A 22,348-nucleotide genomic window follows, 5' to 3' on the forward strand; every position below is an offset into this window, starting at 1 on the left:
AGTCACTTTTCAGAGCAGGGCTGCGGCATAGCTAAAATTCCAGCATGAGGCCTAGGCACCACTTATCTGGAGAGCCTGAGTGGGACTTAAAGGTGCTGGCCAGTCCAGACAGAGGTGAATTTCACACTTTAACAATAATGTTCACTTTGCACACACAGGGTGAAATCTTGGCCCACTGAAGTCAATGAAAAACTCACCCACCTTGATCCTCCAAATACCCACCACTCCACTGGAGTCCTAAAGAAGTATGTCCTCATAGTGACAATACAGGGATCATATCCCCACGCCACTCCAGCTCACCTTTCTCATTCAAACAGTCCCCCTGAAGTCAATAGGACTGTCCATGTCATTAAGCCCTAGCTCTGCCTTGTCGTTCTCTAAAAGCATTGCCTTTAATTTGGCACTTGAGTGATCACATTTGTGGCAGGGAACAAAATACTCACCACCCTAGCTACAGCTTTATATGTACCCTTATATTTATGAACTACATGATGCTTTCCAATGAAATTCAACTCCTCTCTACTTGAATAAAATAAACCCATGCCACCCAGAAATGTGGTGATGGGTGTATGTCAGTTTATTGTGCTTCCATTTTAGAAGGCGGTGACGAAGCAATTCAACATGATCCTTAAATGCTAATATGGGGGCAATATTAGTATCCCCATTTTAGAGATGGGGAAATGGAGGCACAGAACAGGGAAGTGACTTGCCCAAGGCCACCCAGCAGGGTAGTGGCAGAGCCAGGAACAGAACCAGAGCCAGGAATGGCTCTAGTCACTAAGCCATACTGCCCCTAGATGTTAGAATCTAGCATGATTTACAAAATGCTAATTGCTAAATTGCTAGTGGAGAAAAACCAGGAAAATTAACTAACTAGCTCAGTGGCATGTCAATCTGTGAGATTTAGTGAATCTGGAGAGAATTAATTATCACTGTATTGATCTGGCACCCTTTGAAGCAAGTGGCAGTTTTGCCATTCTGAAAGCAGAAGGGAGCCAATTGTTGGGGATTTTTAAAACAAGTGAACATATTCTTATTTTGCTGACAGGTACAATTAAAATTAGGGTAAGGTGGTCTGTATATTTGTAGTTCCTGTGGTGCTGTATATGTACCTTTTTATATTTCTCCCACTATGATTGCATGCTATAATTGTTGTTTATATTCTCCCTCTACTTTTGTTGTTGTTCTCCTTTTTACTTTGAAAAACAAAACAAAAAATAACTGTGGGGGGGAAAAAAGGGATGTAGTCTGCTCTGTAGTTCCGGCATTGCCAAGGTCCTCAGGCAATCAAAAGTACTGCCATTTTTCACAGTATTTCTTCATACAGGTCTTATGTATTGCTTGTAAAATCCGATATCTCTGCTTTACCCTACTGATTTGAAATATTGCTAGCGGTTTTGCTTTCCTATGTCTGGGATTCCCTGTTACACAAAGTTTTGAGGAGTAAAGCATTTAAAAAAAATTTTTTTTGGAAGGTGTATTTTAAATAGAGACACCTCACAGAGACTGTACAGTGGAGCTAGTAAGAAATATTCTCTAAAAGGCAATTGCTCATTTCTGCTGTTTGCCAGGGATTCAGACTCTGAAGTACAGTACCTAGTGCCTCTAAGAGCACTCAGAGGAGTTTATGAATTCCCTTCCTTAGTAGGTGTCAGCAAAACAATCCAATGGCCAGATATTTATATCTGGCCATTGGATTGTTTTGTCTGGGAGTCAGATGGGTCATGGAGAGAAGGAGGCTCTCTGAGCACAGGGAACAATAGGATATTTAAATATTTTTCCTTAACTTTTACCAGCCCTCCTAGCTTTACACATTGGTGTCTCCTTCTGATCCCAGTGCAGCTAGAGAATTCAGTACCCAACACTACGAAGTCACTGGGGCAGAGACCATGATTACATTCAACAATGGTCATGATGATGGTGGTCAGCAAATACCTGATTATTGCAAACACCATGTCCTCCCTGCCCCTGCGCTGGCAGAGAAGGCCCTTAACGCTGCAGAATGGAATGGTTCCAGTGTTTATGTGCGGCATGGAGGGAAGAGGCATGGGACAAGCAGAAGAGTGGTCAGTAGGAGGTATATGTGTATATGCTGATCCACTGATTAAAACAACCACATGGTACTGACAGCGACTTCCATCACCGCCTTTGATTTACAGTAACAATGGCATATTGCTGGGCTTTTGTGCCCAGTGCCCTGGGAGAGGGGAGCATTCTGGCAGCTCCAGTCCATGTAGAGATTCCCTGTGCAAGGCCTATTTATCTGGCTAAATAGATAAATAGAGCTTTGGCTCTAAAGGAGTCAATCCAGTGACACAATCCTTACATGAAAAGATCCCCCTTTAGTCCACTGTAAAGGACCTAGCATCCTGCCAAGAAAAGTGTGAAATGTTCTATTCTGGTTTCTCATTAATAAAGGGATTCTAAAAGTTTGTTTTGATGAGATTAATATTTATTTTCCCTTCTGGCTCTGAAACCCAAAAATTCTCACTTCAGAAATGTTGCCCACAGAATGCTAGTCTCCATCCATGCCCAAGCAGTATCTTTCCCCTTAGACTTGAATTCTGATCTGTTATCACATATCAGGAAACTCTGCTTCTTTAGGTTAAATGCACTAAATGACATACATTGCTACAAAGTGGGGTCATGTGTGGCCAGGAGTCCTCTGAACCATAAAATCACTGATAGTTTCATGTTTCTCACACAGAAACTTACAAATATCAGTGACAAAGAAAGTGCCCATAATGGGTTCATTCACTGTTTATTTTACACCCAGAGCACTAGAGTTTTTTACTGAGTTCCTACTTTCCTGAAGATTTCATAAATTGTAATAACAGTGACTACATAAAAAAAAATCACATTGCTAAGCAACTGTGACTGAGGAGTAAAGGGCAGTACTTAAAGCAACAGCATTAAACAAGGGTTTCCTAAAATAACCAAAGCGGATTTACAAACTTTATACCATCCTAACAATATTTTAGCATCATTTGGCTCTTGGTTTTACTACAGAAAGAGCTCTTACTGGATGTTTATTGGGGGAGAAGGGAAGAACATACCTCTGAATTCAGAAGACAGTGAAACAGGAAGATGAAAAATCCCTAAAATAAAACAAAAAAAGGAAGAATAATATTACAGGTTACTTGAAGTATTGCACTAAGCATGTGTGCAACAGTCTGAGATTTACAATTGAACACGAATGGGTCAAATTCTTCCCTAACTTAATCAGTGACAACATTAGGCTACTGATAGGACTGGTCAAAATTTTTCCATCTAAAACTTTTACTTTATTTTTAAGGAACTTGGGTTTTCAACAAAATTTTCACAGAAAGTGTCTGCCTCCAAATCCAAAAGTTTAAAAATCAAAAATGTTTTGGTTGTTGGCAATCAAAGCCCTTTTCCAACCAGCTCTAGCTGGGACCCTCTGATGTAGTATTGGTTTGATTATCTGTGGAACTCCTTTGTGAGATGACAAAAAATTCACAAGTGCTGCTTTTACCTCTCTGATCCAGGAAAGAACTTAAACACGCCTGTAACTGTATGTCTGTACTCAAGCACCTGCTTATAGTTAGGCAGATTCTTAAGTCCTTTCCTGGCTATGGATGCTTTCAGTGGATCAGGACCCTTCTATCTTGTCGTCCTATCACAAGTGCTGTATGCTGCATCAGTGGGCCTCTTTCCTACTAACTTTTGTCAAATGCAACACACATACCCTGTTGCTCGACCTGATGAGATCTACCTAGCCACTTAGGATTGTCTTATTTGGCTCCTTCTGGATCACAGAATCTTAAGTTGACTTTACAAACCTGAGAAATGTCAGCGGTGCATCCACTGTTAAATCTAGTCCTTGATGCCTCACTCTTGAAAATGAACTTTGAATAAACTCTGTCAAGGGCAGTGTTCAGTACCTGTTTATCTGGTGGCTGTTAGAAGCCTTAATCAATTGCTCAATATTTTCACTATCTATGCAGAGACTGGAGAAATATCATTGATTGTACAGGCTTATGAGATAAAGGGGTATGGAAGATCAGACAAATATACACAAATGAAAACATTGCTAAAGATCTGTCAGTTGCAAGCTTGTGGTGCTCTACAGCTGTTGTCTGAACCCTCAGAGCCTGCATTATGTACGTACTTGCAAGGAATTGAATATTGCAAACATGTACTGAAATACTACTGCATGGTCATTGACAGCTAGAACTCCGAAGATCCATGAACTTCCCAAGATAGGTAACAATACAGCAACTGCCTTAGCTGTCAACCTGAAAGATAAAATGACAGGAAATTTAACAGAACTGCCAGGCAAACAGTAAGTTTTTAACACATCCAAGGGGAGATTTTTAACAATTATTTCTTGGCATACGAGTGATTGTGCAAAAAAAAAAGTCTTCTGACATACACTGCCATCAGATGGTTGCTCAACTTTATTGCTGTATAAATGAGTAGCCGTGTCAGCCTTTTTTGATCACTGGAAAAAAAATGAAGTAGGACCTATTTATGTTCACAGCACAAAGAAAGAACTTCATCAATATTGTTCTTATGAGTCATTTGATAAGAGCGCATTGGTTGCACTTAAATAAGAGTAATATCTTCAATGTAGAGCGTGCTTTCCTCTCCTAGGATCCAAAAGTGCCTTCCAGACTATATGCAACTGAAGCCCACTGAACTCAGGGAGACAACTCTTGTCAAGTGCTCATGCATCTATATATAAGTAGAGAAGATTGATGGTCCAGCAGTCAAGGAACTGTGGGTACAGTTGCCAGCACCACCAGAGATTTCCTGTGTAACTTGGGGCAAGTTGCTTAGTCTGTCCATCCCAGGTCCTCAAAAGCATTTAGGTACCTAACTCCCATTGAGATCAAAATACTAAAATACTTTTCAGGCTTTTTGCTCTGTGCTTCAGTTTCTCAGCTGTAAAATGGGAATCACAGCACTTCCCTACCTCGCAGGGATTTTGTGAGGATCAATTCGTTAAAGATTGTGAGGCATTCAGATACTGTGGAAATATTATTATTATTATCACTGTAGTGCTGAGGAGCCCTAGTTACGGAACAGGACTCCATTGTGTCAGGCGCTGTACAAACAGAACAAAAAAACAGCCCTTGCCCCAAGGGACTTAAAATCTAAGTATAAGACAAGAGACAACAGATGGATATAGACAGATGTGACGTCAGAATTAGGCCTTGTGTCTCTGCACCTATAGCCTCCTAAATTAGGGCCCAATGGTGTGAGGTGCAACACGCTTTCAATCTCCTGCAAGATGTTTCTCTTCATTACCAAAAGGAATTAAGGGTGATCAGCACCTCACATGGGGTGCTTGAGACCTTGCATGATCAGGCATTTCCAGAAGGGTAACTTGCTGTTCTGGGATTTGTTTGCTGGTTTTACTCAGGATGGTCTAATGTCTTTGCTGAAGCAGAACACCAGCCAGCCTGCATGTAGGACATGGACCTCTGACCAAACTGAAGTCTCAAAGCATTACTGTTTGTCTTACACAATTGTCTACTCTCCAAAAGTCCTTTTTTCAGTCATTGTTCTTTCTCTACTTCCTTGAGAGAGAGTGATTCTCGGCAATAAATTGTACAAAAGAAACTTTCATTTGTGCACGTAAACATCCATACTGGGTGTAGCAGTAGTAAGAGCATTCAGCAAGAAGTACCTGGTCTGTTTCTAAGTATGGAAAGCATGAGAACAGCTCATTCCATCTGCGTTCAGTTAAAACAATATACAACTTACAATGTACAACAAAATAACCTGCGGTTAATTTTTTATTTTATTTCTACTTGCTGAAAGTTGGTCTGAGTTGGAATGCAGCCAGGTGAATATGTACATAGTAATTCAGTCACAATCCACTGTCTCCTAACAAATGATTCAGCGGCCACATGCCTGGGCCAAAGCTTTGGACAACCAGGAAGTACTCAGCAAGGGTTTGCTCACTCAGAACTTTCATGGAAGTCATTGGGGCAAAACCTCCTAGTTTTCTCCATGGGCACAAAGCCTACTAGCCTATTAACTGGTACCTGTTCAGTTCTATTATGCAAGGTGGAAGGATGTAGGAGATTTGCATGCCCTATGCCTCAAATTACTGAAATCCTGAAAGATACCAAGGACCAGATGCTGCCTTCCACTGGCAGAGGGAAGCAACGCAGGTGGAACCGGGGTGGGGAGAGTGGAAGTGGAGAAAAAAGACTCCTTCCCAGAGCTGTCTAAGTCCTAACAAAGGCACATGGCCCCAAGTCCCCCAAGCAAGTGAGTAATCCAATTCCTTGTGAGCATTGCCCTTAAACGTGTTTAAATGTAAGCACATGCTTAACTCCTATTGAGGCCAATGGGATTTAAGCACATGCTTAAAGTTAAATTCCTTACTGAACTGGGGCTGTGGTGAAGTTGGGGATCAGTAGGTCAGGATGGGGGCATACTGAGTGAGGGAAGGGTGGAGCCAAGGATCAGCCCACCCTCTCAACTATTGCATCACTGAGGAGCTTGCAGATTGCTAGTAGGAAATCCATGCAGGAGATCGTGTTGTCTCAAGCAATATTAACTTCCCCTTTGGTGGGGCTAGGGTGTAGGTGCAGGAGAGCAGTGCCTACATCTGCATATCTTTTGTTAGGGCAAGGCTCCATGATGATTACAGAAAACAACAGGAGAAAAATGAGGCTGCCATATCACATAACTCAATGGAAAAATCTCTTTAAATACTGAGTGCCATGGGGTCAAGGGTTGCTGGAAAATATGGGTCACCGAAGAAAGCCTAGATTTCTTTAAATGTGTGTATTGAGGAGAATCTTGGTGTCCTTAGCCACAAATATTTCAGTACAATTCAGTTTGATTCTGTAAAGGGTCTGTCAGCCAGGAACTGAAGGAATACAATAAACCCTGAGGTCTATTATTCACTTACAATATACATTTCAAAGAATCCGGTCTTGAGAGCAACTTAATCAATGGTGCAGAATTATTTCATAATGCAAGGATGATATTTTTTTCCCAAGGCTAAAGTCCTTCACTTCAACAGTAACACAGGAAATATTTCCCACTGACACATTGCCAAGGACCCAGATCCTGCAATGAACTCTTGTTGGGGTGAGGGGAACCAAACAAAAACCTTGTGACTGGGCTAAGCCCCACTGATTTCGATGAGGGTCCACCTGCATAGGACTCATTGCAGGAGAGGGGCCATAGCAAACATGTGGAAAACGGAATCTGGGCATTTAGACATTTTAGGTCTCTCATCTAATCCGATATTGAAAAACACTTTCCATTATGAACCCATCACTCTTACCCTTCTGCTGTCTCAGACACATCCAATTTTTATGAAATTTGCCTTCTGGGATAAAGGGGAGTTTGTTTTAATTTTTATTTTAAGTTTGAGCAAAATGACTTCAGCCATATTTGGAGTCGTTAGACCACAACAAATACACTTTTCCCATTGCAAACTATTCTAAACACACTATCCGAACAATGCTTCAGTAATAGTGAATGACATGAAAACTGTAACTGAAACGTGGGCTAGACAGAGTTTTCACTGAGGACTAATCAGTTTGGGCCAGATTTTACAAAGTGATAAAGGTGCCTAATGATATAGATAGTCATGTAGCGTAATGTACAAAAGCATCAAAGCAGGTCACGTGTTTAACTCCCACTGACAGTCAATGGAAGTTAAATACTTTATTCAGTTAGGTGCTTTTATAAATCCCTATCTGTTAGGCATCTATCTACGTCCTTAGTCACCTAAACACTAAATCTGGCCCTTTGTTTTTAACAGGTTTTGATTTAACAAAGATCATAGGCCTTTGAAGACTGAACACTGACCATGTGCAGTAGAAAAATGTATGAGGGCAGGAGATGAACGAACACTAATTAGGAAGGCACTCGGTACATGTGCATCTTTTTAAGTGCACATCCATTTAGACTGGGTGCTGTTTAGGGGTGAAATTCATCCCATGCACAGGATCAGCACAAGGTCTGTGTGTCACTTGCATCCAATTTAAGACCTATTTTGCTTAGGCGGTGCATAGATCTTATGCCAGTCTGTTGCACGGGTGAATTTCACCCTAAGTGTGAATGACTGGTTCAAGGAGTTATGAGCTTCCACTAACCAAGCTAGAAGCTTGGCAGTATTTTTTCCTTGACCTTTTTTATTTTCTTCCCTCCTCCTCTGCCCCCACTTCCCCAAACTTCGTTTCATTGCCTCTTTGACCTTTAAAAAAAAAGCATAGCAAATTAAACGCAAAAAGCTGCATTAAGCAACAATAAGGTCAAAACAATTCAGAAATTGCAAAAGATATGGGTCCCGTAGCTACATTAATTCCAATGCATTGCACTTATATGTTTTATTTTTTATTCCTGTGTTTCTGGCTACATGCATAGTTGAGGAGACTAGCCCTAATAATTTAAACCATACAACACAGCCAAGTACATGTTGGTTTTGGAACTTTAGCTAGTGTTTGAATATTCAGATTGAGCAACTTTAACAATGCATCAACATGGTCCTTTGGATTTGATGCTGTCTATGAAGTTTGGTAACTAGGATGGTGTAATACTGAGTTTGATACCTCAAGACACTGAATGGGAAAGCCTGATTTCTGTCACCCAGCTGTGCTGGATGACAATAAGCAATGTCCTGTGCAATTAATATAGGTGTAGGTTGTCTTTTACCACTAGTGCAGAGAAAGAGGTAGCCATGTAGCTGGCCGTCCCCAGAAGCAGTCCAGTAAGGAATGCTGCTCAGAGGCACAACCCAGGGAACGTTTAACTATCTTATTTTCCCATGCCAATAGCAGATCACTACTCCCCCGGCCCGTACAAATATAGAATCTTGTGCCAGGGGGAGGGAGGGAAAACAGGACAATGGCGGGCTAGATTCACAAAGGGACTTAGGCACCTAAATCCTAAGGTTAGGCACCACTGGTATTCACAGTACCCCCACTTAACTGCAACCGAACCCAGTAGGAGCCTAGGCTCATTCAGCATCTAACTTTTTGCAAAGTTCCTTAGGTGCCTCCATTTCTGCCTCTGCACATGAGCACTCCAGCAGGTGTTTGGATGCCTTGCCCCAGTGCAATGCATGAACCAAGGGATGATAGGTGTTCTTCTGACTAACATGCCCGTGAGGCCTAATCCCACAGGTAAACTCTGAGCATCAGAATATCTCATAGCCCAGCATTTAGGGTGCTCACCTGAGCACTGGCAGATCCCTGGTCAAATCCCTTCTCCCCCTCAGACAGAGGGAGGATTTGAACCCGTAGTCTCCCACATCCCAGGTGAGTACCCTAACCACTGGGCTACAAGTTATAGGGGGAGAGCGCCGCCCCACCGCTTCTTGCAAGAAATGCTGTAGATGACTAATTCCAAACAAGAGTTTGCAGCTGAGAATCCCAAGCAGAGGGAGGCGCCTCCCTGCAGCTTGGATTTAAAAGCCAAACTCCCTGAGAGGGGCAGGATTTAGGACACTCCCTTCTCCTTGACATCTCCCATTGTCTATCTTAGGCGGGCAGCCACCTAGCCTGCTGGCCTTTGTGAACCCCATTTTGAGGAACCTATCGTTCCGCATTCATTGGATAGGAAGCCCAAGGACGTGAATCCCAGTGATTTTCTAGGCGCTGAAAAGTTAGCCGTGGCCATGCTAAGCATCGCTGGTTCCTTGGTAAATCTAGCCCTTAACCTCCTCTTTCTCCCCCTGCTTGCAGTAGAAATGTGGGCAGGCAGCATAAAGGGAGGACTTACTCACCCTTAGATGTCTGTTTGGTCACATTCTAGGAGATGATGAGCTGGCCCATAGAATTTTAGAAGCCATATAAGGGTTTATTTCTCACACAAGCTGATAAAAGTTCAATCACTATTGCTCTGTCGCAGTCTAGCTCTGTTAAACTGTCTTTGCTTCCAGCTTCCGTGTGTGTGTGTGTTGATCAGCCCTGCACTGAATTGACTGGGAGGAAGACAAAGCAGGCACCAAGGGGGAATTTGCTTTTCTTCATCCTTTTTACTTTCTTTTCAGTTTTCTTCTAACAAATATGTACCACTTATTCCTTCGTTAACAGGTGACTTCTGGAAACTGCAGAGCTATTTTTGTTCTGATTACATTTTTATATCCAGTCTGTGTTTCGCAGCCTTTGGAATATTATTGTTTGTGCACAGTGTATCTATCAGCTGTTCTACTGCTAGGACTTGTTTCTCACTGTGTCAAAATGATAACAATCTGGATGGATGGGTTGCAAGTTACACAGAAGGCACAAGCTGTGCAAAGCATCATTCAGCAATAGATGCTTTGATGTGGGCTGATTTAATTCCTATGCAGAGCCAAAAGAATGGTTTTGACTTTAAGAGCCAACAGCAACGAACTTGTACTACATACGGCCATCATGCTGCAACTGGCTCCCTTACAATCAGTGGGGTTCCTTCAGGGTAGTTGCTGGCAATTGTGCAAAATCTATTCACTGGGCCTACCTGTATGAACCCTGCAACTTTCTTTATAGTTCCTGATGCCTCAATCAGCCTTTCCTGGGTTTTCTGTCTAATTGACTCTCCATCTCTTTAAACCTCCATCTAAAAAAACAAAAATCTTGTCTCCTTTGCCTGCTCTCCTTAGGGGCCAATTCTATAACCCTTACTCAAGAGAGTAACCTTACTCATCTGAGTCATCCCACTTAAGTCTTCGTTTTACTCTCCGGTTCCTATTTATTGTTCAACTTTGCATAACATCCAATACTTGCACAGGCAATGCCAGATCTTCAGCTGGTGTTAACTGGTGTAGCTCCAGCGAAGTCACTGAAGCTACACTTATTTATACCAGCTGAAATCCTGGTCCCAAATTCTGGTTAATAGGAACATGAGGGGAAGATCCTGGAGCTGGTGTAATCTGTCTTTGCTGCATTGATGGCTAGGTGTGCAAGAAATGTAGGGGTCAGGTCCTGTGGGATATCATTTCTGTCAACGACATAATATGAAATAGGCGTTCAATCTTCTTACTGTTAAATTCATTGGGACTTTTGCCAAGGAGCAGGGTCGGACCTTATAGTTTTATTATATTTGCAATTGGTTTGGAACAATTCTACTCACTATAGCTTTCTTCTTGCCCTTATTTAATTTTTCCCTCTTTCCTATTGCTCTGAGGACACTGTCCATATCAAATACTGATGATTGAACTAGCAGCCCCTAGGCAGTAACTTTACTGCTTGCAGGAAGCAAACTGTATTGCTATTAAGAATGGGATCTATAACTCACGAATCAGTTTTATTAGTTATATATGAGGAGCTAATCCGTTTAAGGCATCTGACCTCCACAACTTCAGACATCCTGTCTGCTAAATTAGGGACTAAATTGAGACCCATAAACCAAGATTATATAAATAGCAGGAAGAGGTATGGTCTATAAAAGCAGACACTTTTCCATAGCAAGTCACATTGTTACTTTGATGAATGGTCCTTTTAACTGAATTTTCTCTTTTTGCGGTTTACTTCAGACACCCACCACTAGCAGCTCTCTCAAAATCTAACAGAGTTCAGATTAATACTGGAAGGAGATGAACTTGGACTGTTTCCAATTTGCTACAACTTGTAATCACCAAACTCCAACCTAAGAGCTGATTAAAATCTGTGAAACAAACAGTGTTTGCAAACTTTCCTTCACAGTCAGAACTGCCATTCAATTCAGCTATGTTCTTACCTCCTTTTATGCTTGGTATTCACCAGTCTTCAGGATTTTATCCCCTTTGATGCATGAGGAATGGCTATTCTTCACAGAGTGGGAGTCATGAGTGAACAAGAGCATGTTGTTGTTTGCTATTATTTATTCAATCATCTAGTCAGGGAGCAAAATCACCCACCACAAATAGTCCAGCTGAACAGTATTAGAAAAAAACATTTGCTGGAAATTGTTTGAGCAACCTAGCCAGTGTGTTGCTACAAACACATTCACAGAAATGTGGATAGATTTACAAACCATTTGGACCTGAGCCAGAGTTGGTTCCCATCAATGGGAATCTTTGGGACCAAGCCTTTTATGACCTAAAAATAAAAAATGAGATAAATTCACACCCAAAAATAGTCACAATGAATAATTTGACCAGCTCAAGGAACGTAAACTAGGGGTCAAAAGAGAGAGTTCAGAGTCAAAATTTCTTGGTTCTCCTCCAAGCTCAACCACCAACTCATTGAGCAAGTCAACTGGAGCATGATTTTCAGAAATTAAATTAATCTATGAACTCTGGAAGGCCCCTTGGCAGAGGTGAAAGTAAGCCAGTACGCCCCGGTACGGGATACTGGTAAGAGCCATACTGGGGCAGCCCGGCTTCCCCGGGGGCAATTTAAAGGGCCTGGGGCTCCCAGCAGAGGTTGGAGCCCCAGGCCCTTTAAATTGCCTCCAGAACCCCGCTGCTGGAGCCCTGGGGTAGTGGCTGCAGGGCTCTGGGGGCTATTTAAAGGGCTGGGGCGGTAGAAGCAGGGGAGCCCCGAGCCCTTTAAACAGCCCCCAGAGCCATAGGGTGGGGGGGGGCCTCCGGGGGCTATTTAACGGGCCAGGGCTCCTTCCCCAGGGCTCCAGCAGCTATTTAACGGACCGGGGCGGTAGAAGCAAGGGAGCCACAGGCCCTTTAAATAGCCCCCGGAGCCCTGGGGTAGCAGGGGCTCCAGCTGCCTCTGCAGCCCCGGTCCTTTAAATAGCTGCTGGAGCCCCACCGCTTCCCCAGGGCTCCGGGGGCTATTTATGGGCCTGCGGCTCCCCTGCTTCTACCTGGGGAAGCGGCGGGGCTCCAGCAGCTATTTAAAGGACCGGGGCAGTAGAAGAGGGGAGCCCCAGGCTCTTTAAATAGCCCCCAGAGCCCCGGGCTGCTGCTGCTGCTGCTACCCAGGTGGTGGTGGGGCAGCACTTACATTACAGGGTGGGCTGGGGCGGGCTCTGACCCCTTCAACTCCGCCCCTTCTGCCCTAGGACCCGCCCTTTCTGGGGGCCAGAGCTGGCTCCAGCATACCGGTAAGTCACTCGACTTATTTTCACCCCGGACCCTTGGTCTTGTGGATAGAGTCCTGGCCTCAGAATCAAGAGACCTGGCTTTCAATTCTGGCTTTGTCACTGATCTGCTGGGTGATCTTGGGCAAGTTTTAGCACCTGTTTTCCCTCCCACCTTTGTCTATTTAGCCTGTAAGCTCCATGAAGAAAGACTGGGGCTTCTAAACACTACAGTAATACAAAGAATAACCATATATGAAGTCACTGGTAGCAGCTGCTCAGTGCTTCTGAAAATCAGGTCCTCGACTTCACTATGCCTCAGTTTCCCCAGGGAGAGGTGCTATTTCCCTCTTTGCAGGGGTGTTGTGAGACTTAAATTAATAATGTTTGTAAAACACTGTAAATCCTTTGCTTACTGCATTCTAGGGCCCAGGCCCACAGCTTGTGCTGTTGAAAGGTGCTGTTAGTACAAATTGTTACAGCTTCTAACTGCAAAGAATTTTTCCCATGCTGGACTTGCTCCTGAAATTGTTTTTTCTTTTTTGGGGAGGCTTTGAGAACAATAGCCAGCATGTCACCAAGGAATCCCAGAGGAAAGCAGATGCTCTGCTGAAATGTTGGCTGTTCCTACACAGCTTCCAGAAACCTAAAGCTGTTTTTAGCATCCAGTCCAACACATGAAATTAAAAAAGGTTCCTTCCCTGCAACTGGAGTCTGGCTGGGGAGAGCAGGAACTCAGTCTCCTGCTCTTTGAAATAAGCTGCCATTAGTTCTTTGGTCTGAACCCTGTAACTGAACTACAGAGTATTATATTTTGCTGATATGTGATGTGATGTGCATCTTCAGGAGCCCTTCAGTGCTGATTTGCTGATGACAAACATTTTGGCATTCCCCAAAATGCTCTAGAATGTGTATAGACAGGAATATAAGGTGGTGCGCGCACGCACGCGTGTGTGTGTGTGGACACAGACATTAGGAATTATAAGTGATATAATCAGAACAATGGAGACCGTCCCCCCATTCCACCTCATTTGTAACAATACAAGCTGTTGGGTGCTGAGCTCTAGAAAGTCTTGTTTAAGTTCCCACAGCAGATCAGTGACAGAGGTAAGAATAGAACCCAGGTCTGCTCGCTCCCATCCCAGTCCTTCAACTACAAAACACAAATCTTGTTTTTCACAGAAAGTCATGTTTGTTGCAATAACCCCCCCCTCCCCCTGCTTCTGTCCATCTGAAGCCATGAACTGAATATCAAACACTCAGATTTACTGTCCTGGCTGATGGATTTTCAAGGGTTAGCTCCCTGGGCAAATCCATTTTCTGAACTGGGACTTTTCCATCTCTTTTTCTATTGCTCCTACAGCTCCTTCATTTCTCAGCTTTCCTGACATCATCTCTCTCTTACTGCTCTTGAGCTTCTGTATCACTCCCTGGGTCTCAGCACCCAAGCCTAAGGATGACTCTCCTTTTTCACCAACCTTTGCCTTTGAAGAAAGGTCTGGGAGAAAACACTGAAGAACTAATCTCATAGCATGAGGTTGTTATGCTTCCAACGATAGGGTCTGTCATGGCAGGAGGGTGGGATTGATGACGTTTCCTGTTTTGGGTCTTTGTGCCACTCTGTATCCTTTAGACAAGACTTTCTAGAGCTCAGCACCCAACCGCTTGCATTGTTACGAATGAGGTGGAAAGGGGGGAGGGTCTCCATTGTTCTCACAGAGAGCTGAGCCTTTTGGAGGCTGGCCATATATTTGTGCTTTAAGCAGTCAAGAGCTGTGTTTGTGTTTGCATAGTGTTGCCTATCATGCTCCATCTCTATTTGCTAATCACTTGAGTCACTGACTCAGCCCCAGGGTAACTGAGTATACATCCTCCCTGTCCCCATACCGACCACTGCAAGAATGGGCAATGCAAAGCACTTCAGGTTTGTCTAGCATCTTGTTGGGCTACTACTGGAATACCTCTTTTAGGGAATGGTCATTTACAGCAAATCAGTCATCAGTGGTATGGTTCTTTAAAACAGACTTGTCAGGCTGGTTTTTTTTATTGCACAGCAACATGTTCAGTTAATCATGAGTCCAAATAATGTGCAATGGTGGTTGCAAATAACATGGAGAAGTTTATTAGGAGACTTGAAATTGTGTGACAGAAGTATGAATTCCCCTAGCAGCTGGTAGTGATGGTGGTGGCGAGAAGTCAGAGTAATCAAGTGCTCAGAAATGCACATGAAATCTAAAAGCAATTTTTAACAGGACAGGGTCTGGTCCTCAGAACGTTGAAGATTTATTAATTTCCTATGCACCCATTGTTTGTTTGTTTCCCCAGCTTGATTGTTTTGCCCCTGTTTGAAAGCGGTCAGTGGAATTTCTGCCGGGGAGGTAGCAAATAAGGCAAAGAGGGCAAGAAGAAAATTAACCTTTTTCTCCTTAGGGGTATTTTTTCTTCTCAGGGAAGTGGGGTTCCATTTATTGTTAGAAAACTAAACTGCAATGTTTCAATAGGTCAACTTGCTTTTATCTTGTAGGAGGCAATATGTGTAATTATCATTAGTCATCTTGTTTCCACAGGCTGATTATACCTTGCACAGCAAGCACTCCAGAGTGGTACAACATTTCTTTATCAGCCCAGATAACAAAAAGTATGCAGGAGGATTTGTTTACATTAAAGTACAGTACTTAGATTATTTTGCATAGGATGTATGTCCTCTTGGGATGGGCTATCAGTCTCAGGGTAGTAAGGGCTGGAGAATTGGGCCCAGAATCGTTACATCAATTAGGGGAGCTGCTTGGTAAAGGCAAGGCAATGGAGAGCTAATTTAAATCTGATTTGTTCATCACAATTTTCATCATAGAACCATAAAGTTAGAGAGGGAAACAACATTCTAGGTTATCTGAGCCATCTTCCTTACCCTATCTCTGCAGGATAGTTCCTGCAATATATTTCTTCCTTGCTTTATCCCATCTAATATCAAATGGTTTCAAGGTGAAGCTTCCGCCTCATCACAGCTCCCTATCCATTCTCTATTGTCTGGGTGTAGTCTCAGTTTGAAGAATGGATCTGTAGCAGCTCTATTCTTACTAGTTTTAATTAAAGTAAATTGGCTAAATCTCTGAGAGTCATCATGAAAGGATATCCTGAAATTGGGCCCATTGTGCTATTTACAGTTGGTCTGTTTACAACCATCTGAATCTTTTTTATAGTTGTTATACCAGGTAGTACAAATCTTTGTTTTCTAGTTTCCATGCAGTAAACCAGAATGGCAGACCCAGACTTCATAAAGACGACTTGTCAAATTATAGATTTATTTTTTTTATAAAAAGACCTCTTAGTGCTCTCTTTTCTCCTTCTAACAAACAGGGTGTGATTGTGAAGCCATTGCCTTTTACAGGGCATTTGCAATCTGAAAGCATTCAGCTGACATCAAACCTAACAGTGACGCAGGTTTCAACACAAAGGGCATGCTGAAAAATACCATAAGACAGGGAACCCAAGCCAAATTCAGAGGAACCATGTAAGATGGTGTAAGTTAGACACCCTTTACAGCCACTTAGGCCTTGTCTACACTACTGTGGTAAGTTGACCTAAGTTACGCTACTCCAGCTATGTAAATAACTTAACTGGAGTCGACATAGCTTAAGTCGACTTACCGCAGTGTCTCCACTGCACTGCATTGACGGGAGACACTCCCATCGATTTACTTTACTCTTCTCGTTCTGGTGGAGTACCAGAGTCGACCAGAGAGCACTCTGCCATTGATTTAGCGGGTCTGAACCAGACCCGCTGTATCGATAACAGCAGCGTCGATCTCCGGTAAGTGTAGACATAGCCTCAGTCATGTGCAAGGGAGTTTTATGCTTGTGTAGCTTACACAATGCGGAGTTGGGAAAAGATGTATGTTAAAGCAGGATGGGGCCTTTCTTAATTTGCATATTCTTACACTCTCCTGGTAACTGATTTTCTTGTTACGCTCCTCTCTTCTGGCCCCTTCCTCATGCGGCCAACTTAGGGCTTGTCTTCGCTATCACGCTACATTGGCACTGCTGCATCGTTGCAGTGCATCTGATGAAGAGACAGTGATGGGAGAGCGCTCTCCCGTCAATGTAATTACTACACCACAACGAGAGATGGACGCTATGTTGGCAGGAGTGTCTCCCACCAACATAGTGCAGTGTAGACACCGCTTGAAGTCAGTGTGCCTTACGTTGCTCGGGGGGGTGATTTTTTTCACCCCCATGAGTTATGTAAGTTACATTGACGTAAGCGGTAGTGTCAATAATCCCTAAGGCTCTTGTGCGATCAGACCTAATTAGAGGCAGTAGGCCAGACTCACAGATGATATGTAAGGGGGGAAAGAGTACAATGCACAATAAGTAGCTGTTTGCCTGTGACTCTGAGTCAGGCTCTAGAGCAGTGGTTCTCAAACTTTTGTACTGGTGACCCCCTTTCACATAGCAAGCCTCTGAGTGCGAACCCCCCCTTATAAATTAAAAACACTTTTTAATATATTTAACACTATTATAAATGCTGGAGGCAAAGTGGGGTTTGGGATGTAGGCTGACCGCTCATGACCACTCACGACCGCTCCATGTAATAACCTTGCAACCCCCTAAGGGGTCCCAACCCCCAGTTTGAGAACCCCTGCTCTAAAGGAAGTTTATGTTGGTGAAATAAGCCCATTGAGGTGGCTAGAAGAATGCACATCACACCAGCTTAGATTCATTTATATAACTTGTATACTTGGCCCTCTGGGCCTCATTCTTTACTCAGTCCAGCTTTACGTGGGTGTGATGGTATTGGTTTCAGTGGAATTACTACTGATTTACACTGGTATAAGTCAGAGGAGAGCAAGGCCAGTATAAATTTCGTAGGGTATGTCTACACAAAGATCCTCGGCAGGGCCATGGCTGGTCCAGGTCAGCTGACTTGGGCTTGCAGGGGTTAGAGTGTGGGGCTAAATTTCAGTGTAGATGTTCAGGCTTGGGGTAGACACCAGACTCTGAGACTCCGCAAGGGGAGAGGGTCTTATAGCTCAGAGCGCAGCCTGAGCCCAAATATCTACAACTGCAATTTTAAGTCCCCCAAGCCTGAGCCCCACGAGCCTGAGTCAGCTGGCCTGGGTTCTGAGACTCGGTGCTGCAGGTTTTTTATCATAGTGTAGACAGACCTGTATTAAAGATCTGTAATATTGTGCTCAGAGAAGACTTCATAGACAATGTGCATCTTGTTCCTTTCTTACTTATGCTACTCAGTTGATTAACAACTGAGCTAGGGAATTATCTGAGAACAGCAAAGGTTGTTGAAGTAAAAGACGGAGAGAAAAGCCTCACAGAGAAGCATCAGAAAGCTGTTTATTGGAAATCTATAGGTTTAGCAAATGTTTCTGTTTCTTACCTTGAGGTCAATGATGCTTGTAGATTGACCAATGGAGTAAAAATCGTTTTAGCCTGTGCCTGACATTTCTGCAGAAATAACACCTCAGCCACAGAAGCTGAACTCTGAAAATGATTTCTTGACCATAACAGCCTTAATGATCTTTATTAATGAAATGATACCAGCAAAAATGTTGGTTTTGCATTTCCATGACAACAGCGCTAGTAAATAGCAAAGATACCAAGGTCAGGCATATAAACTGACAAAGAAAGGAAAGTAATTTTCTATGTAATAGCTCATATGAGCTTTAACTGCAGTGCTGCTAAATTATTAGGCATATATTTGCTTGAACTTTCTTTTTTAAATTTACATAAGGAAAAAAAATTGCTGGAACAGTCCTACAATCCTTCTAGCTTGGTACCCTGTTTCTGAAAACAATCAATAGTACCCAGTGCTTCAGAGGGTGACATATACCCAAATAAATACATCTAACTGTGCAATATTGTAGCATGTAAGGAGGGGGGTTTCTTCTTAACCCCAGTTCTTAAAAAACATTACAAAAATGGGAATTTATAGCTTTTATTATTTATCTTAGCTGGTGTAACTGCAGATGCTAAGTTATTCATATAATTGTCTGAAGATTTTGAACTTCTATTAGCTATTTGCTTCAATAAAATCCTGCAGCAGTGAGTCCCACAGGTTTTCCTACATATTGCAAAAACAAACAAAAAAAGCTTTCCTAAACATTCATTTTTAATTTCTTGCCTTTTAAGTCTAAAGAGAATCAACTGATTCTCTTATTCTATAGAAAAGGTCAAAAACAGTTCCTTACCAGCCTTCTCTATTCCATTCCCTATTTATTTATCAGTGTCTCATTACTGGTCACTCTTACTTTTCTGAATAAATAATCCTAGTCATTATAATCTCTGCTCATATGGAAACTCCCAAGGTTTTTGCTTAGTTCTGCTACCTCAGTTTGGATGTTCCTTGTTTCAGCAGGATTTTTATTGAGATGAGGTGGCCAACCTGCGAACTTCGCTGCATACACAGTAGAGGACCAGTCTGGTCCATTGCCAGTACTACTTGGAGGGACTGTTGCTGCTAACAGCTTCAGTGCACTCTAGGCTGGTCCCAGAGTCTGTTGCAATCAATGTGAAGCAACACTGATCCCTAGGAGAAGCTGTGAATATTCACCAAATAGTTCCAGAGTGGGAACAAAAAAGAGATCTAAGTCAGATACTATCCATAGGCGGAAGAAGAAAAAGAAGAGGGTGGTACGTTTGAGTCTTGAGAAGCTTGCCTTCTGTTTTTAAGGGGAGTTTGCGTACAAATCAGGATTTCTCATACTGCTCTTTAGGGCAATGGGAGTCTTTCTATTGACTTCAATGGGAGCTGGATCAGACCCTATGTGGAACTGAGGAGGATATCTCATGCTAAGTCTATTTATGTCAGACTGGATCTATTCATTGTCTCCTATCTTGACCTCAAAACACGTCTGGATTTGCTAAAATAACCTACCACGCTATGTTTAGATAGCAGTGACCAATCTCCAGCTCTTGGAGGTTGGTCCTAGGGACTGGTGAACCAGTTCAGACAAAACAAGAGTCAACCTAAACCCCTATTGCACAATTCTCATCAGACCTGATGTCCAAGCTGACAGAAATGTTATGAGGTTCAAAAGATGTTAGAAAACATTAAAAACATTATTGTGATTTTCAGGGGCCACTGCATTTTTGATTCCCAACTTGCAGGAAAAATGCAGAAGTACTGCAGGCAAAGCTGGTTCTCATGCTCAATTTTGAAAACTTTGGCTCTCTGCACTGCTTTCCAGAACTGAAATTCCAAAGAGACTAGGAGTATGTCTATACAGCAAAGAAAAACCCGCCACTGGCTCATGCCAGCCAACTCAGGCTGCGGGGCTGTTTCATTGGTGCATAGACTTCCAATCATGGGCTCTCTGAGACTCTCCCACCCTGCAGGGTCCTAGAGCCTGGGTACATCCTGAGTCCGGAAATCTACACAGAAATGAAACAGCCCCACAGCCCGAACCCCAAGAGCCTGAGTCAGCTGGCAGAGGCCAGCTGTAGATTTTCTTCGCTGTGTAGACAGACCCTAAGTTTCAAGTAGAAAATATATTGAGTGAAACCATAACGATGTGACACACACCTTTGAAAAACCAATGTAGGGTTAAAGAATATGGTTCTTCACAGAGTCATTTCCTCATGCCATTTTGAAAATCCCAACGTATCAGGCATCCATATGTTCTGATTAATTGTTTTTTTAACTGAATTATATCTAACATGGACTTTAATGAAAAATGCTTTCATTCAATATTTCAGTAAAATAAATGTTCCTGCTTTTATTCTTTGAGTTTGCAGCAGTTGGGAATTTTATTTTCAATGTATAGATGGCTGTTTCTTTTTCTGAAACCATAAAATAGTTACCATTAATGGAGTCATATTACTTATCCAAAAATAAGGCATAAAACTTTGAAAGGACTTTCATGCTAACATATTAACTTTTCTCTGCTGTAATGACCCTGTATTTTTCGTTTACTTTATTTTGAGAGAGCAGTGCGGGGGAAATATGCAAATCAGACAGTGTAGCTAAGAGCTTTTTCAGACTTCTGGGGTGATTTATGTAGTTGTCTACAGCGCTGCACAAGGTGCTTGTTTGAATAAGTGTTTACTTTATGTGATGGAATAACTTTAATATTTGTCTTATTATTCTGCATAAAGCTGACATAGAGTTCTAGGATTATAAATGGGGCCAAGGATGTAAATGTAACACTCCAAGCAAAGTTTTAAGTTATCGCTATTCACCATGAGTTGCACCATTTCACGATGAACGATGAGTGTTTAATTGTGGTGCCATGCATAGAGTTACACCTCATATAACATTGTCCTTCTCCTATTGAAATTTCCATAGCTCAAAATCGGAGTTCTTGGGCAATAAACAAAAACATAAACAGGATACTTCAGGACTGAAAACTAAAGCCAATTAGGGTGAAAAAGGAATGTGAGCTTCAAAGGCCTTCGCTATGCATTGTAGATTTCAACACTACATGCATCTGATGAAGTGGGTATTCACCCACGAAAGCTTATGCTCCAATACGTCTGTTAGCCTATAAGGTGCCACAGGACTCTTTGCTGCTTTTACAGATCCAGACTAACACGGCTACCCCTCTGATACTTAACATCTAAAATGTTATTTGTATTACAGTGGTGCCTAGAGACCCCAATCAATATTGGGATCATATTCAGCTGGATGCTCTATAAACCAACAGTGCCTAACTCAAAACCTATAGAAGTCAATGGGCTTTAGATCAGGCCCATAATGAAAAGGAAATGAAGCCATAATGGTGCAGAGGGCAGGATGGACTAGCCACCACAAGTACAATCCCACTTAGGACCTTAAGTACTTAGCCATCCCGCTGCCCGTGCTGCCGAGGCTACGCTTCTCTTTTGAGCATGCTAGCTCAATCAAAGCTAATGTATGTATGTCTATCCGAGCTGGAAATTACACTCCAGCTCTAGTGTGGATGTACGCTATGTTGTAGAGAGGGCAAATTTGCACTAATGCATTTATTCTTATCGAGCAGTGAACTATTTATAAATCAGACCATCCCAAGCCTTTGATTCTTTCAACTGGAACAAAAATAATACTCCCTATCTGTGAAACTGAAGGGAGATTTGCCAGCAAAACCAGCATGAGCAGCTTCCACCAAGGGGAAAAAAATCATTATGCTAGCAGTTAAATCTGGAGAAACTACACAAGCTCTGAATATGTCAAATCATAAGAGAAAAGCCAAAAAAGTCACACTGTTTTTACCATCCAACTTAAATTATATTAAAGATTATTCCTAATTTTCTTTTTCAAAAAACATGTTGATTTTTGTTCCAATATTACAATTTCAGATTTCTGGCGAAACCTTAACACTCATAGCTGTCATGTGTACCCTGGAATTTAATATGGATCCCTTCCTTTGCTGAATCCTCTGGAGTTTTAGCAAGTCTCCCAGGATGCAATTCAGCTTCAT

The 22,348-nt window shown here is 42.5% G+C and overlaps 1 protein-coding gene and 1 long non-coding RNA gene across 2 annotated transcripts in view; one reads left to right on the top strand and one right to left on the bottom strand.

The window, feature by feature from the left end:
- The window catches only part of LOC141999408 (uncharacterized), a 342,290-nt gene that overhangs the window by 282,509 nt on the left and 37,433 nt on the right, over positions 1-22,348 (top strand). The gene's annotated exons all lie outside the window — the stretch shown is intronic.
- The window catches only part of ADGRD1 (adhesion G protein-coupled receptor D1), a 250,026-nt gene that overhangs the window by 6,462 nt on the left and 221,216 nt on the right, over positions 1-22,348 (bottom strand). Inside the window, exons 23-24 of the mRNA XM_074972786.1 lie at positions 4,133-4,259; positions 3,057-3,098 (exon numbers count right to left, since the gene is read on the bottom strand). Of these exons, the coding sequence (XP_074828887.1) occupies positions 3,057-3,098; positions 4,133-4,259 (169 nt within the window). The remainder of the gene's footprint in view (positions 1-3,056; positions 3,099-4,132; positions 4,260-22,348) is intronic.

This window comes from Natator depressus, chromosome 15, assembly GCF_965152275.1.
Source record: "Natator depressus isolate rNatDep1 chromosome 15, rNatDep2.hap1, whole genome shotgun sequence".
In the NCBI taxonomy this organism is placed as follows: Eukaryota; Metazoa; Chordata; order Testudines; family Cheloniidae; genus Natator; species Natator depressus.